Raw genomic sequence first — 17,806 nt, 5'->3', positions numbered from 1 at the left:
CTCAGGAGGTGCATTCACAGTGGCACAGGTATACCATAAAGGAGAATTCTTCCTGGATAAGAGCTATTAGCATATAAATAAGTGGTGTGGTGTGTACTGGAAGACTGTGGGGAGAAGAACTCGGGTGAGCTTTGTTTTCGCCATTTTCAATTCCTTCTGCCTTTCTTCTTTCCCTCCAATGCAGTTTCTCTTGCTCTCTTTTCTCTTCTGTATTTCATCCTCCTCTTCTGTTGTTATCTCTTATTGTGTTTGCCCTCTACTATTCTCACTATTCTCTCTCTCTCTCTCTCTTTATCAGTTCTTCATTCTTCTCTGGCTGCTGTCAGCCAGCTTTAGCATAACGAGAGATCTAAGTCATTATCTCTCCCCTAAAGTTCTCTTCCAGCTGCCCACGAAATATTCCCTCATTTACAAACAAACAAACAAAAACACAAACAAACAAAGCCAGGCTAACAGCACTGGCCTGTCATCCAGCATACAACCCCCCCCCCCCACCCCACACACACACACACACAGACACACACTAAATGTCAAGTGACCTCCTCCAGCCCCTTCTTAATTAGAATTAGTCACATCTCCTACAAGGCCTTTGGCAGATGAGACACTGAGCCACAATATGAGTGTCATCAGAAGGAAAACACACACCTGGCACACTGGATGAGTGCTAGCATTGCTAAATAAAACAACACCTCATCCATATGGCTGTGCTAATTATCACATTTGGATAACCGTGTGGTAGAAATAATGACGGATTTCAGGCAGGCCGAGGCCATTACAGGAGTTTCACTCTCCACGCATGCAGTTTCACATCACTGGCAATGAAGCCCAGAGAGGTCAGAGAGGTCCAGAGAGTCCAAACGACGAAGTCTGGATGGGTGTGTGTGTGTGTGTGTGTGTGTGTGTGTGTGCGTGCATGCGTGTGCGTGGGAGTGTTTCTTCTCTCCTTTGAGAGGCGCTGCTTTGAGGCATGGCTGCTGTGTTCAGAGCCCCTCAGATTGTCGGCAGGCTTTCTGAGCTGACGACTCATTGCCGGGAGTCACTGGGGGCTGGTGCGGGAGGTTTCTGCATACGGGAGCACATTTTCAGCCTTGGATGCGGAGAGGGAGGTGGAGATGTCTTTGCAAGACTTGGGTGTTTTTTAGCTAATGTTTCTTTGTGTATAAGTGTGTGTGTGTGTATGATGCTCAGCATGAATAAGTGTGTACTATACATGTGTACATATATGTGAGTGTGTGTGTGTGTGTGTGTGTGTGTGTGTGTGTGTGTGTGTGTGTGTGTGTGTGTGTGTGTGTGTGTGTCTATTGAAGACAGAAAACAGAGAGCAGAGAAGATCAGTTAGTGATTACAATCAGTGTGAAGTGAGCTGGATGAGACTGGTGAATGCACAGCAAACGCTCATTTCCATTAGTATGCAGTGGTCGCAAAACAGCCAATTAGGATGACCGCTCTGCACGCGCTCCGTAGCATTTCATAGCAAGCGCTCTGCACTCAGGTGTGGCTCATGCACGCCCCCCCCCCACACCCTCCACACACACACACACACACACACACACACACACACACACACACACACACACACACACACACACACACACACACACACAAGGACAATCAGTGTTCCTGTCCTTGTGCCAGTATTGAAGGAGGATACGCATTAGAGTGTGCTGGCAAGGACAGAACTGTAGTCTGTAAGTCATCTTCACCAGGAGATGGTGCACAGCAGGCCTCTCCATTGCTGTATATTACAGAGATAACAAAGCAGACGATGCACTGCACGTGGGATCCGGTGTTCTTCTCAAATGAATGAGGAGTAATATCTCTCTATCACTCTTTTGGGTCTGTGAGTAAAAGCCACTTGCTTAGTTGACTTCAGGTCTAAAAAAGATCTTTGTCTACTAAAAAGCACTGTTTTACTGAAGGAAAGTGTTGACCAGATGTTTGAAATTTTTTTTTTTACTTATGCACCCTTATACAAATTAGGAGAATTCCCCCCTAAGTGCATATTATGCCAGCAGCCAGACCAACGGATACCCTGTCTTTGCTGAATTACTGACGCTAAGCAGGTGTGGGCTTGGTGAGTAGCCTACTTAGATGGGAGAGCTCCTTGGAAAACTATGTTGCTGCTGAAAGTGGTGTTGGTGAGCCACCGCGGCTGCCGCGCATCACCCAGGTGGGTGTTACACATTGGTGGAGGTAAGTGGGGTTCCCTTTTCACTGTGAAGCGCTCTGGGTGCCTTGATAAAGTTATTGTTGTTATTGTTGCTGTTGTTATATCTCTATATCTATATCTGGCCCCAGCTTTGCCGCAACTGGCTGGGGCACCTGCACTGTACGCCGGCGACCCGGGTTCGATTCCCGCCCCGTGGTCCTTTCCGGATCCCACCCCTGCTCTCTCTCCCAATCGCTTCCTGTCACTCTCCACTGTCCTATCATTAAAGGCATAAAACGCCCAAAAAAATAAACTTTAAAAAAAAAAATCTCTATCTATATCTATATCTAGGCGAGTAAGTCCAATTTTCTGAGCACAGCACACCCTCTCCGAGCGATGACCGCAGGAGCCACCTCAGACCCTGTAGGAGAGAGTGAAGCCACGTGGGGAGGGGGCTGAGAGGGAGAGGAACAGGACGGCTCACCTGTGGTGTCCAGAGTAGCGAGCTCCCTTGATGTGGCCCATGCCCTTACAGCCGGGGGTCGGGCAGCCGCCCTGCTCTGACGACTCAAACATCTCCTGTGGACCTGGGAAACACAGAGGAGAGAGAGAGAGAGAGGGGAGAGAGAGGGAGGGGGGCAGAGGGTATGTTTAGATAGATAGAAAAGCACAAAAGAGGAAAGGGGGATGGAGAGAGGGAAACAGAGAGAGAGATAAAATTAGAGAGTGTGTTTAGATAGACAGATACAGTAGATAGATAGATACAGTAGATAGATAGATAGATAGATAGATAGATAGATAGATAGAAAAGCACAGAAGAGGAAAGGGGGATGGAGAGAGGGAAACAGAGAGAGAGAGAGAGATACAATTAGAGAGTGTGTTTAGATAGACAGATACAGTAGATAGATAGATACAGTACAGTAGATAGATAGATACAGTAGATAGATAGATAGATAGATAGATAGATAGAAAAGCACAGAAGAGAACCGAGGGATGGAGAGAGGGAGGTGTGAGAGAGGGATGGAGGGAGAAGTGTGAGGTGAGATTTAACAGTGCTCATGTAATTAACAGAGAGCTCACATACACAAGAATAGCTCTCTTATCTATATCCTTAATTGGCTATGAAATCAGATAGGCATGTTATGTGGTCAATCCCACATGTTTAAAGTATGCAGTGAATGGAGGGAGAGATAGTGGGAGTGGATAGTGGGAGAAGGAGATCGAGAACACACTATTAGGAACTGGCACCTTATTTCTCCCTCTCACACACACACACACACACACACACACACACACATACACTCTCTCTCTCTCTCTCTCTCTCTCTCTCTCTCTCAAGTGCTCTCTCTATCTATGCCTTTTCTTCTTTTCTCTTCTCCGTTCCTGAAAAACCAGGAACGCACTAAAGACCTGCCTACTGTACAGCCCGTTTTTTTCTGCATTCACAACGGCCTCATTGTTACCATGGATACCGATGCAGAAGGAAGAAATTAGCTGAAAGAGGTGGTGGAGAGAAAGGTTCATTGTTCACTTTCCACCTTCACCACTGAATACAACTGACCTGAGATATTAGAGAGACTAGGGTGGAGTGAAAGACATAAAAACAAAGGGAAAGATAAGAAAGAAGAGATAGAAAGAAAGAGAGAAAGAGAGACAAACACTAGGCTATGTCTTGTCAGGTATGGCAGGCAAACATGGTAGTAGATAGTCAAAATGGTAAGTGGAGAGAGGAAGAGAGAGAGAGAGAGAGAGAGAGAGAAAGATAGAGAGAAAAAGCACTCAACTCCATCAGCCATCTATCTGTGTTTTTTTTGTTCCGCCCGCGTAAAGAGCTCTTTATAAGAAACAGGCCTCCTTCACCTGCACACCAGGGCTACAATCAGAACCAATCAATGGCCAGACAGAAGTACTCGGCACTCGCCACACATCCTTATTTACACCAGGCTCAGGCAGCCAGACACACTGATGGAGGCCTCTCAGCATGCCCCATCTCAGAGAGCGCCAGTGAGAGATGGAGAAAGAACGAATGATAGATAGATAAGAGATAGAGAGAGAGGGAACATCTAATTAAAGAGGGAGACATTGACAGAGGTAGTTGGACAAAGCAAAATGGAGAGAGAGAGAGAGAGATGGATGGACTTGAAGAATGGCTGAGAGTGAGGGAGAGGCAAAGAGAGAGAGATGGGGAGAGAGAGATGAAGAAAGAAAGAGAGATGGAGAGAGAGATGGACTAGCAGAATGGCTGACAGAGGCAGAGAAGATGAGGGAAGATAAGGAAAGAGAGATGGAGAGAGAGATGAAGAGAGAGAAAGATATAGAGGGGTGTAGCATTGGCAGGCTGCAGGACATATGACTGACAGGTGACTCAAGGGTACTCACTGATGGGAGGCTGGAGAGGGTGACCAGTTTTGGCGCACCAGCCTGCAGGGTGGATGTCTGGGCTGTCCGTGTCCACCCAGTAGTCGTACTCATCCGTCCAGCCGTCGAAATGGATCTAAACACACAGAGAGAGAGAGAGAGAGAGAGAGAGAGAGAGAGAGAGAGAGAGAGAGAGAGAGACAGAGACTGATAGTCAGCATGTAGATTAATGCATACTGATTCCGTGCCATCCCATGCAAGACAGACAGGCTACGGAGGTCCTTTGTCCCCAGGGCCATCCAGTTGTTCAACTCCACACAGAAGGACACCCAGAAAGAGATCATCATAGGTGACTGGACTGCATTATCAACCTTCCCACACCTGCACGCTCATCTGCACTTTTTTTTCCTGCTGCTGATACGCCAACTCCACCCCCACTGTGTGTGTGTGTGTGTGTGTGTGTGTGTGTGTGTGTGTGTGTGCGTGTGTGGGAGTGTGTGTGTTCACCCCGATTTCTTCCTGGACTATGCATAGTGACACTTTGAGACACCTGGACACTTTGAACACTTTTTCCACTTTCCAGACTCTTTTTAGCTGCTCTTTGCTATGTACCACTCAGCTGTGGCACATGTGATGAACCACTTTTTTCTTCTCATCACAACCACGGCTGTGTGTGTGTGTGTGTGTGTGTGTGTGTGCTTTATGTGTGTGTGTGTGTGTGTGTGTGTGTGTGTGAGTGATCTAACTTTGGCTAGATGTATGTAAGTGTGTGCTGTATGGTGAATATATGTGCAATGATATGTGTAATGTCTGTATGTTTGTTTATTCTGTATGTATGTATGCTACTGGACACCTTAATTTCCCTCGGGATTAATAAATGATACTCTACTCTACTCTACTCTACTCTACTGTACATCAACTGTATTTATTTCAACTTTCTATTGTGTGTATATCACAATGCTAAAAAGCAAAACACTTTGTCAAAACAAAATGTGAATTTGAATTGCAGAATGTAAAGACTAAGTCACAAACCTGCAGGATTGTAAAGACACAGGGTGTGAAAAAGATAAAATACAACCAGAGACAAATGCGTGTTTACAAACCCATCCGAGAGAAAGAGGGACCAGACAAGCACTGAGTGAAAAAGGAGCGCAGAGGGAGGCAAGCTGAGAGAACAGCTGTCTCCTGATAGACACAGATACACACACAAACACACACACACTTTCTCCCAAATCAAGCACAAACACAAACACTCTCAAATCAAGGCGAGAGGCATAGCGAGTAGTCATTTCTAAGACTAGTGACTTCGAGACTAATGGACAAAAACAGCATGTGAAACTGGGTACGAATGGACTGTCCCTGTGTGTGTGGTATGTGTGTGTGTGTGTGTGTGTGTGTGTGTGTGTGTGTGTGTGTGTGTGTGTGTGCGTGTGTGTGTGTGTGTGGTGTGTGTGTGTGCATCTGTAAGTGAGCAAGAGTGACAGACAGTGCATCGAACTCCCCCTCTCCCACGAGGCTCCATCATCCAAGCGGGATGCCACACCAACTCGCCTGAAGACTGCGGACGCTTGATAGTGGACCGTCAGACTCCCAAGACTCCCAAGGGACTGCGGCTATGATTACATCTGAAGACCGAGAGACACACACACTCTGTCTCTCTTCCCCTTCTCTCTCCCACACACACTCGCCACACTCAATCACTGCTATTGGCGAAGCTTTCGACCGGCATCTATTGACGCAATATGGAGGCGCCTGGATGTGCTAGCGGTGCTTCCGCGGCTCGGTCGGGCAGACAAAAGGCGTGTAGGCTGGTCTTAAAGAGAGCAGGATGGCCAACGGAGCTGTGTGGAAGTGTGAAATTGCGAAGGTGATTAGAGTGGGTGGCATTTGTGAGCAGGAGGAAGAGGGAGGAAGAGGATGGAGGAGGCAGAGGGGATGAAGAGGTGTGAGAGAGGAAATGGAGGGATGAAAGGAGAACGGAGTGGTGCAGAGAGGTGGCAAGGGACAGGACAGAGGGAGGTGAAAAAAAAGGAGGTTTGTATGCGGTAATGACTAGATATATATACAGTACATTTTGCATAAATACTGTGGGTAAATACTGTGAACTGAAAACCCTGAAATTGAAAGGAGAAAGAGATTCGAGAGAAAGAAATGGAAAGACATTGGAGAGAATGGACAACGAGTGAGAGAAGGAGAGAGGGATGGTGTAGAGGAGAGAATGGACAATGAGTGAGAGAAGGAGAGAGGGATAGTGCAGAGGAAAAAAGAGAGAGAAGGAGAGGGGGATAGTGCAGAAGAGAGAATAGAAAACGAGTGAGAGGAGAGGGGGATACTGTAGAGGAACAGAGGTGTAGTAGTCTTGAGGCTGATGCTGGGTGTGAGAGTGTCACCAGAGGCCCTGATGTCAGACCTCACCTTCCAACTGTCTGATCACCGAGGAAGAAGGGAGGAAGAGAGGAAAAAAGAGGAGAGGAAAGGAGAGGAGAGAAGGGGAGGGGAAAGGAGGATTAAACCAGCTGAACTGCACTGTGTTAACACAAGAAGGAAGGAGAGTTGGAGGGGGTTAAAGTAGAACACAGACAGAAAAAGAGAGAGAGAGAGAGAGAGAGAGAGAGAGAGAGAGAGAGAGAGAGAGAGAGAGGAGGGAGGCAGGGGGAGTGGGAGTTGGAGACAGAGAGTGGTGGGTGATGAGGACATGGCGGCTGTGGCAAATCAATGAAACAATCTGGACAGACATCTGTCCGCAGGCTAGAGAGGAACAGTCAGGTGAAAAAAAGAGTGACAAGGTCAAAAAGGGAATGCATGGGGGAAAAACAAGAGTGTGAGAGAAGAGGTGAGAAAAGATAGAGTGAAGAGGAAAGAGAGTGAGAAAGAGGAAGAGAGTGAGACTGAAAGAGTCGGTGAAAGAGAAAACCATACGGAAAGAGTGACAGAGAGCGAGCACAAGAGAGAGAGAGAGAGACAGAGAGAGACAGACAGAGAACAAGCACAAAAGAGAGAGAGAGCACAAGAGAGAGAGACAGAGACAGAGACAGAGACAGAGAGGTGTTTTCAGACAGCGCAGCCTTCTGGAAACCCAGACTAACAGCACTAACACTCAGACAGACTCCTCATTAGCTTCAGGCTACGGCTATCAACTGCTCTCCCATCACGACTACCAGAGGACAGTTCTTGAGTCAGTACATCCTCACACACCACATCCTGCACACATTTACACATTCACAACAGACAGTACCCAGATCAGTACATCTCTACAGTCCAGTTAATCCTTTAATCATTTGAAGATCATTTTGTCCAACGTGTTTTAAAATACAATAAAATCGGAAATTAAACTGGAGCACATACTCGTTAATAAGTGTTCGTTCCACATGAATGCCATACTGCAAATGCCAGCATCTCCTCTTAGACGACCTCCACAAACACACATCTTTGTTCATTAAGTGGCTTGGAAAATACAAACCCTTGCGTCCGGCCGGCTCTGTTGGCTCCTGCGTAGCATATGGAGCGAGACCAATTAAACTGCACGTCTGCACTTCGCTTTTCACACACGTCACGTCTAATTGGTTAAGAATCACAGGATTCCAAGAGACAAACTCAATATTACACATTGCTTACTCATTCCGTTCTGGAGAACCAGAGATTAGCCTTTCCTCTTATCATTTCCACAACAAACGTACAACACTGTGTTGTGGCTAGTTCCCGTGATTGGCTAACATCCTCAGAGTACATTGCAGCTGCTGAGCAGTTGTGAGCAAAAGCAGGGAGTGCAGTGAAAGAAAATTAGCGCGCACACACACACACACACACCCACACACACACACACACACACACACACACGAGGACACTATTGATTAGAGCTCACTATCACTGCTGCTCTGGTGTCTTTGTGAACACGTGTGAGCATTAATGAGACCACTTCTGTGTGTGTGTGAACAGGAGTATGAGTGTGGCGGAAAATGACAAGCTGACAAGGCCTCAAAGAGCCGATTCAGCCTTGTAGTGTCCCCATACGCACACCCACACACATCTACATACACTTTCACACACACACACACACACACGCATCCGCACATTAACACATGATTAATACATTGACACTGATACACAGCGCCCTCCACATTTATTGGCATGTATGCTGTACACATACACACACTCTCATGTATAAGGTATGCAAAAAACACATACACACACATACGCTTGAGTGTGTATACATTCACATATACAGTACATCAAAACAGTATCACCAAAACACACACACACATGCACATACATACACACACATACGCACAAGCGCATGCACAGGCACACCCACACACACATGTCAACAACAAGGCATATCTTCAACCACCATTTCGGTATCAGCATGATCATCTGCATCACTGTTCCCCTGGGAAGGGACAACAAGAGAAGCTTCAAAGGAAAGTGGCCATTTAGAGAGCTGTCTCCTTCCTTCCCGCTCTCTCTCTCTCTCTCTCTCTCCCTCCCTCTGTCTCTCTCTCGCTTGGGGGACATCTCGGTGAGGTGTGCGGGGCAGATAAACCAGCTTCTGGAAAAAATCCTTCCTGCGTTTCTCGGTCTCAGAACAAAACCCTGAGTGATTAACCAGTGGCTTGCATCCTCTCTGAATCACCAAGTTCTGAGCGATAACTGGATTAGGTGAAATCATTTGCCTGCATGAGAACTTTGCTGTGTGGGAGGTCTGTCTACGAGCAGTGGGGCCCTAACACCATCACAAAAGGAGACTACAATATCTTCTCAATGAAGGGAATATTCCATGCAATTCCATTACAACTTCTGTTAAGACTGTCCTGAAATTCTGCCTGTCTGTGCTGAAATACCCCCTGCTGTCTCCTTCACAGTACCTAACACACAGTGTTTGCAAGGAATCCCTGAACATTTTGAATGCAAAATGCAAAGCAGAATGCAAAGCAGATGTTTGCATATGCAAAGCAGTGTTTGTGAAAAGCAAAGCCTGTGCATTGTTCACAGCGGAAACTCTCTCTAGGAATACATATATTTTCCCCTCAATTACAGCAAGTGGTACGGCAAGCCCCAGGAAAGGACAAAATGGTGAGCTTGTTTTTTGTGAGCGTTGTGCCTCCAGAACGGTGTTACTGAAAAAGTGCCAAAAAAAGACTGGAACACAATGCAGTCTACAACAAACAACCCAACAGTCTCCTGGTGTACTCAGTGTTTGTCTACAAACATTACCCACGTTGACTCAGCACGCATGACAAACCCATCTCTGAAGCGGCATGCTGTTGAAGGTCTGTTTGAGAGTGTGTCTGTGTGTGCATGTGAGAGATTGTGTTTTGTGTGTGTGTGTGCATGTGAGAGAGAGTGTGTTGTGTGTGTGTGTGTGTGTGTGTGTGTGTACGTGTGTATGTGTGTGTAGTGAGGGCAGAGAATTTGAGCAGTCATGACGATGTGTGATGATGTGACATGGTGTGGTGTGGTGTGGTGTGATGACATGTGTATGTGTGTGTGTGTGTGTGTGTGTGTGTGTGTTGAGGGTGGGGAAAGTGAGTGGTCATGGCGATGTGTAATGATGTGACATGGTGTGGTGTGGTGTGGTGTGATGATGTGTGATGACGTGTGTGTGTGTGTGTGTGTGTGTGTGTGTGTGTGTGTGTGTGTGTGTGTGTGTGTGTGTTGAGGGTGGGGAACGTGACCTGTCATGGCGATGTGTGATGATGTGACATGGTGTGGTGTAGCGCCTCACCTGGATCCTGTGGTCGTCCGTGTCCACCACACTGGCCACCCTCACCAGCATGGGGTTCCTCTTGTCCACGGCCTCCAGCTTCATATACACCTGGAAACTGTGAGGAGGTTTCTGCAGAGAGAGAGAAAGAGAGCGAGGGAGAGAGAGAGACAGATAGAGAGAGAGAGACAATTAGAGAGAGAGATGGAGAGAAAGAGAGATAGTGACAGAGAGAGAGACATGGAGAGAATGAGGAAATATTGTAGTGGGAGGCTGAGTGGGGGGAGGCAACAGGTTAGATCAGTGGTCTCCAAACTACGGCCTGCGGGCCGGATACGGCCCGCCACCTCATTTTAGGTGGCCCCCCAAAACATGTCCGTGGTATATAGGATCCGGCCCGCACGGGAGTACGACATCGTCAAACTATAACCCCCGTAATTTCCCACATTCATTCTCTATGGCGGGTCTTAAAGGAACACGCCACCCAAAATCAGTAGTGATATATGTTCTTACCGTAACTTTCACGAGTTGAGTCGTACCTCTCCCGCGTCGGTAGGTGCACTCAAATGCTCTGTCGCGCGGCGCGAATGTGTTAGCATGTTGCTATGCTAGCGGGCTCTGCCGTGGCCGTAGAGAGAGGCACATAGCAGTATTCAAACACCTCCACGTTTTACCTACTTAAATACAGTTGCACGAGTAGTTGATGAAAAATGTTAGGGCACACAACATGAAACGTGACGATTTTCCAAGCGAATAAACATGAGAACTACAATGTGTGGCGCAATAGCACTTGGGAGTACTTCGACCTAGCGTGGTAATATTATTAACACCTAATTGTAGATCCTATCCACCACAGAGTTTAGAATCCATGCTGGATCGACCCTCAGCCTCTCCCTCCCCTCTGAGCGAGAGAGGCACACACACTAGAGATGCGCTGATGGGCTATTATTTCAACCATAACTGCATAGCAAAACTTATCATCCATCAGCCATCCATCAGCACCAAAGTTTGTTGACCAATTTTCAAAACTGCACCCGCCCACCATCCACTGGTTGTTTTAATGTAGGCTATATGGGTGATGCAGCGCTGCTGACGTGAGGCTAGAAAGCCCTTGCCTGTTCTAGAAAGACTGATCTAATGCAGCAAATATATTAAAAGGCAAAAGTCGTACATTGGCTAGGCCTATCCCCAGAATATCAGCAGCAAACTCAGTCTCTGTCGCGCAAAACAGTCTCCAAATAAAACGCACATCGGCCTGTTGCCTATTCTGCCAGCTTGTGACAATATATCGTCCAAAATGCTTGATTGCATTCTCCACATTTTTAGCTACATTTTCATGTACCACATCAGCATTTTTGTTCAGTGAATCTTTTGTAAATTGCTTTACAATTACCGTCGGGCCTATAGGCCTATTGCCTGGCTTGCCTCAGCTTCGGTCACGTCCTTTTACAATTTTATCATTGTAATAGAAAACGCAATTTGCCACATCATTTCAGCATGCTCCTGGCCTACTAATTAATGCCTATTGTACTTTATTTTTTGCAAAAAGAAAGAAATCCTTGATAAAATAACAAGTCATTCACATTATAGGCTACTTTACACACTGTTATGTCAGGTTGACTGACAAGCCTGTTCTGAAGACTCCCATTCATTTTGACTGCACGAGCGCGTCTTTTTCAGACAGACATCGCAATTCATTTTATAGCAGGCCATCGGACTAATATGACGCCTCGATATTAAAGAAACTCCGACTCCATTCATTCTGAAAGTCCACCGCACAACAATGCAACGTGCATGTTCACATTTTTAGTAACAACCGCCAAACTTGCTTGCTTGCCTTACACATCTAAGTTTTCCGACTATTTTTCTTACCTTCTTTTTCCGCTGTGGATGTTAGTGAGTTTGTAGAAGTTTTAGCTCTTACGTTCTGAACATCTCGCACTGCCATCGCCCGATGTCATTTCTTAGTCATATCACTCTCTGTCTCTCTTTTAAATGCCTATTCCCTGAATGGTAGGCTACAATTATGTGTTTTATATATAGGCTAATATCTAAACAAAATAACCCAGGCAGTCTCATCTAGGATATAACACAGGTTGAAGTTGGTTCTATTTAGGGAGGTGAACATCTGTAGATGACTCAGAAATGACATCGGAAGACAAGGAGTGAATATGGCAAGAGGCAAGCCGAAGTCTGCTGACAAGGGCCCGACAGTAATTGTAAAGCAATTTACAAAAGATTCACTGAACAAAAATGCTGATGTGGTACATGAAAATGTAGCTAAAAATGTGGAGAATGCAATGCAATCAAGCATTTTGGACGATATATTGTCACAAGCTGGCAGAATAGGCAACAGGCCGATGTGCGTTTTATTTGGAGACTGCGCGACAGAGACTGATTTTGCTGCTGATATTCTGGGGATAGGCCTAGCCAATGTACGACTTTTGCCTTTTAATATATTTGCTGCATTAGATCAGTCTTTCTAGAACAGGCAAGGGCTTTCTAGCCTCACGTCAGCAGCGCTGCATCACCCATATAGCCTACATTAAAACAACCAGCGGATGGTGGGCGGGTGCAGTTTTGAAAATTGGTCAACAAACTTTGGTGCTGATGGATGGCTGATGGATGATAAGTTTTGCTATGCAGTTATGGTTGAAATAATAGCCCATCAGCGCATCTCTAGTGTGTGTGCCTCTCTCGCTCAGAGGGGAGGGAGAGGCTGAGGGTCGATCCAGCATGGATTCTAAACTCTGTGGTGGATAGGATCTACAATTAGGTGTTAATAATATTACCACGCTAGGTCGAAGTACTCCCAAGTGCTATTGCGCCACACATTGTAGTTCTCATGTTTATTCGCTTGGAAAATCGTCACGTTTCATGTTGTGTGCCCTAACATTTTTCATCAACTACTCGTGCAACTGTATTTAAGTAGGTAAAACGTGGAGGTGTTTGAATACTGCTATGTGCCTCTCTCTACGGCCACGGCAGAGCCCGCTAGCATAGCAACATGCTAACACATTCGCGCAGCGCGACAGAGCGTTTTTAGTGCACCTACCGACGCGGGAGAGGTACGACTCAACTCGTGAAAGTTACGGTAAGAACATATATCACTACTGATTTTGGGTGGCGTGTTCCTTTAACAGTACACATGTAATACTCTTTTTGTCCACTGGTGTTTATTTTGGCGCTGTTTCGCGTTTGCCATCGAAAACGGAATGAAATGTATAGTAGGCCTACATGCAAACAATCTAAGAGGCCTCTGCTGACTGCATCAGTGCTCAAAGTATTCTAAAAATGTATCAATTAATTGTTAATAACTAACTTCTATTCAAGTCATAATTCTGGAACTTTCTGGTATAATTATTTATATGTTTTATTCACTCGTTCAAATGTTCATACAGAGTTCACAAAGTTGAAAGTCAAATCAGGTGAGTGAAAGTTAGAATGGTGGTCATTTCAGATGTTTCTGCCACCACTCCATAAAACTCATAGTTTGAGAACTTTAGTTTTATTAGTATTATTTAATTAGTATTATTTCATTTGAGCTACATTTTAACCTGATATGGCATGATGGCAATATAAACACAGATAACAATGGTATTAATTTGTAAATGTAATGGAATATTCAACTAAGGTAGACTGCCTTTGTTCACAGCGCTAAGCTATTTATGGTTACTGATATACTCCGAGTCTCTGGCCCTCTCTTAGAGCCAGGCATAGTGAGCTGGCCCTCGGAAGAAAAAGTTTGGGGACCACTGGGTTAGATGTAGGCAACCTGTCCAGATGTTTGACAGGCAGGTGGGGGGTATTGGCAAACACACTGTTGAATAGATTTGGGAATGAAAAACAGCATTTCACAACAAATGAGCAGCATGGTGCTATTCACATGTCAAATGAACAGACTCGAACAACCAAGACACTGACAGATATTGCGTACATGCTTTCAAAACATCTTTTTTTTTTGGAATAAGTGAAAACCAGGTTATGTAAGTCACCCACAGTGTGCGGGTTTTCCCTTCCTTTCCACACGTCAGAGCAGACGAGCAGCTGTTTACAGTAGCAGTGGTGCATTGTGGGAAAAGTGGATGACAGGCTGCCAAAGCTGCTGTTTCCTGCTCTGTCGTGTGTGTGTGTGTGTGTGTGTGTGTGTGTGTGTGTGTGTGTGTGTGTGTGGCCCGTGTGACAGACTCACCACTTTAAAGGCTCTGGCTGGAGCAGGGGAGGCCCCTGTCTCCTCAAGGTAGCACTCCCAGGAGAAGCCCTTCTCAGTGGTGTAACCTGGACATGAGGAGCACAGAGACGGAGGTTGATGACCTTAACCTTTAAGCTTGATGGAACTCCTATTCCCCTTTCTGTCATTACTTATTACTTGGGTGGTGCTGTAACATCAGTGAGGGAGACAGAGGTGTGCTGTCTGTCAGAAGCAACCTTTCTATTTTATGCGCTATTTGTAGCATAGAGTGTCTGTGACCCAGTTATGTTTTATGTCTTTGCCAAACATAAAGGTTGTAAGGTTTCCGAGTCACTGTATGTATTAGAGCATCTGTGTGTGTGTGTGTGTGTGTGTGTGTGTGTGTGTGTGTGTGTGTGTGTGAGAGAGCAAATGTACATTATTTAAGTGTGTGCAAGAGCATGATTGTGTGTGTGTGTGTGTGTGTGTGTGGGTGTGAGTGAATAAGTGAGTGAGAGAGTAAGAGAGTGAGAATGAGAATGAGAAAGTGAGAGTGAGAGAGAGAGAGCAAGATCATTTAGACATTGTGTGAGCATGTACTGTATGTACACATAGAGTCTGTGTGTGAGTGTGCATGTGTGTGTTTGTGTCCATGTGTATGACGTCATGTACATATATTATGTGTGGGTGAGCTGGGGAGAGCTGCCTTGTGTCCTTTAGAAAAATCAGTCCTAAATAAGACACCATGACGTGTGAATCATCCAGCCCCCAGGCTTTAGACAAAACAGGGAGCACCAAGCATAATGTGGCCCACCACATGACTGCGGAATGACTGAGCATTGAGCAATGTACAGCAATAGCAAATCACTGGACTTTATTTATTATCTCTGAGAATGATATTGTTACATATATACAATACTGCATGTATTTCCTAATCAAATGTATTCATAAAGTGAGATGGTGTATAAGTATAAGTAAGTATAAGTATATAATGTATACTCTTTTGATCCCGTGAGGGAAATTTGTTCTCTGCATTTATCCCAATTCGTGAATTAATGAAACAGACTAGGCACTGACAGTGAACACACAGTGAGGTGAAGCACACACTAATCCCGACACAGTGAGCTGCCTTCTTACCAGGGGGTGTGGTCAGAGTTTTGCCATTGTCCTGGCACCAGCCAATCGGGTGGATGTAAGGGCTCGTTGCGTCACACCTAGAGCCGAGATGAAAAAAGTCAACAATCAACAAATAATGAGCCAAAGTTGAACAATGCAACAATGACATCTGATGACATTAGGTGCAAATCTAATCCTAGCTTCACTCAATATTCTGCCCACTTAACACCAACTCTCTTGAACAACAGCATTTAGATTACAGAGCAGAACACAGAGCTGTCTATACACAGTGAATCAAAATTACGTGAATCAAAATTGTATCATAATTATTATATACTATACACAGAGGAAAATGGTGTTGGTTTGTTTTGCATTTATTGACATGACAGTGAAGAGGCTGACAGGAAGTGAGTGGGAGAGAGAGATGGGGCGGGACCGGGAAATGACCCGGATCGGACACAAACCCAGGTCCCCGTGGACACTTGGACCCAAGTGTGGTACGGAAGCTGTAGGCAGTTATACCTCAGCACCAGTAGACCTCAGCGCTCCTCATTTGGAGGGATTGTTTACTTTGTTTGTGACCTCTGGTGACATCAACACCAACATTGACATAAATAGCACTTCAATGGTACTTAACACTGCGACTCAGTGATATTTATCTGCCAACTCTCTTCCAAAACCAGGGATAAAACAGCCCCTAAAACAGGCAAAGGTCAGAGAGCCCATTACACCCACAGGCCCAAACGAGCTTGTGCATAGTGGTCAGTGCGGCAGCTTGTTTTTCTGAGCGATTACACGTGCGCTCAGGCATCCTAGCATGTTGCTAAACAGGAGCGCTCTGACGCTGAGGATGCCTATGCCATCGGACTCGCCCGTGCTCGCGTCTGTGGGTCATCATCAGATGCCTGATGACCATGCGTGTACACATGGGTAGCCAACTATACATGTGGCAAAGACTCTTAACAAGCCACGGAGCCTGTTTATCAACGCTGAGGTCAGACTGAGGAGCTGATGTTAAACCTCCCCGTGTAGGCGCAGGGTTTATACAAAATGAAAACAATACTACAGACAAATTCATCTACAACAGTAGTGAAAGGAGCCATTTTATAGTGGCATATGAAAAAAACACTGACACAGAAAGAGCAAACGTTCCAAACCAATGGAACTATGGAACCCATGGTAGAACCAATGGAATAATTGAGCACTATACAGTCACCACATGCTGTGCCCTACAATCTCTCTCTAGCTTTTGCCAAACGGCATTTGAATAAGCAGCTTCTGAATGACTACCTAAAGGACCAAGCCAGTTAGGAGCTAACGCACAACAACCTCTTTGGCCTGACTCATGATTAGATCAGCACTCGACTGGCCCGCCATGTGGGCCTTCTGGGTCGGGGGTGTGTACAGCTGCAGTTGATCAACCCCCCCCCCCCCCCCCAGACACACAAACAAACACACAACCTGGTCGTCATGACATCAAATGGGAGATGAAATACGGTGTGGGATTTATACTGGCAGTTTCACTTAGTCATATTTCAGAGGGCTACATCCAAAACTTGAATTTCCCCTTGGGGATCAATAAAGTATCTATCTATCTATCTATCTATCTATCTATCTATAAGACACAAGACAACATCTACTGCACCAGACTTAATGTTCGTAGGGAATTCTATCTTTAAGTCGGACCTTAGTGGCAGCATGTAGAAGCTGAGCTGTTAGGCGTCAGATATTCTACCAGCTGTCAGAGGTCTGATTCTCATGTTTTGGAGATGGTTTTAGAGTTGTTGTTGCAAGTGTTCATGGTTTTGTGTAACTCTGTGTTTGGATGGAGTACCTATTGTGGTTACAGAACACACACACACACACACACACACACACACACTCACACACATATAAAGTATGTGTACAGTATGTCAGAGAGAGAGAGAGAGAGAGAGAGAAAGAGGGAGGGAGAGAGAGAGAGAGAGAGAGAGAGAGATCAGCATCATGAGAGAGTGTGTGATGCTCCTAGGGGAACAGTTCCTCTTTGTCATTTATTAATGATCATTCATAATTCAGATAGAGCGCAGCACTCAGAGTTGACCGGGCCCTCACACAGCCTCTGCTACAGCTGCCACAGAGAGGGACACACTGCCCAGGGAATACACACACACACACACACATGCACGCACGCACCCACACACACATGCACGCACACACACACACACACGCACACACATGCACGCACGCACACACACACATACACACACACACACACACACAAACACACACACACACACACAGACTTTCTCTCTCTCTCTCTCACACACAC

At 45.7% G+C, this 17,806-nt stretch overlaps 1 protein-coding gene across 1 annotated transcript in view; it reads right to left on the bottom strand.

Moving 5' to 3' along the window:
• l3mbtl3 (L3MBTL histone methyl-lysine binding protein 3) overlaps positions 1-17,806 on the bottom strand; it is a 46,147-nt gene that overhangs the window by 15,874 nt on the left and 12,467 nt on the right. The window contains exons 12-16 of the mRNA XM_076272120.1: positions 15,517-15,593; positions 14,401-14,486; positions 10,230-10,340; positions 4,529-4,643; positions 2,634-2,736 (exon numbers count right to left, since the gene is read on the bottom strand). Coding sequence (XP_076128235.1) covers positions 2,634-2,736; positions 4,529-4,643; positions 10,230-10,340; positions 14,401-14,486; positions 15,517-15,593 — 492 coding nt within the window. The remainder of the gene's footprint in view (positions 1-2,633; positions 2,737-4,528; positions 4,644-10,229; positions 10,341-14,400; positions 14,487-15,516; positions 15,594-17,806) is intronic.

Source organism: Alosa pseudoharengus, unplaced genomic scaffold (assembly GCF_046254945.1).
Source record: "Alosa pseudoharengus isolate Yale_2024_CS ecotype anadromous, Long Island Sound unplaced genomic scaffold, YU_APseudo_1.1 YU_APseudo_1.1_scf_7, whole genome shotgun sequence".
NCBI classification, from domain to species: Eukaryota; Metazoa; Chordata; class Actinopteri; order Clupeiformes; family Clupeidae; genus Alosa; species Alosa pseudoharengus.
Note: the sequence above shows the minus strand (reverse complement) of the source record. Positions and strands in the feature narration are given on the sequence as shown.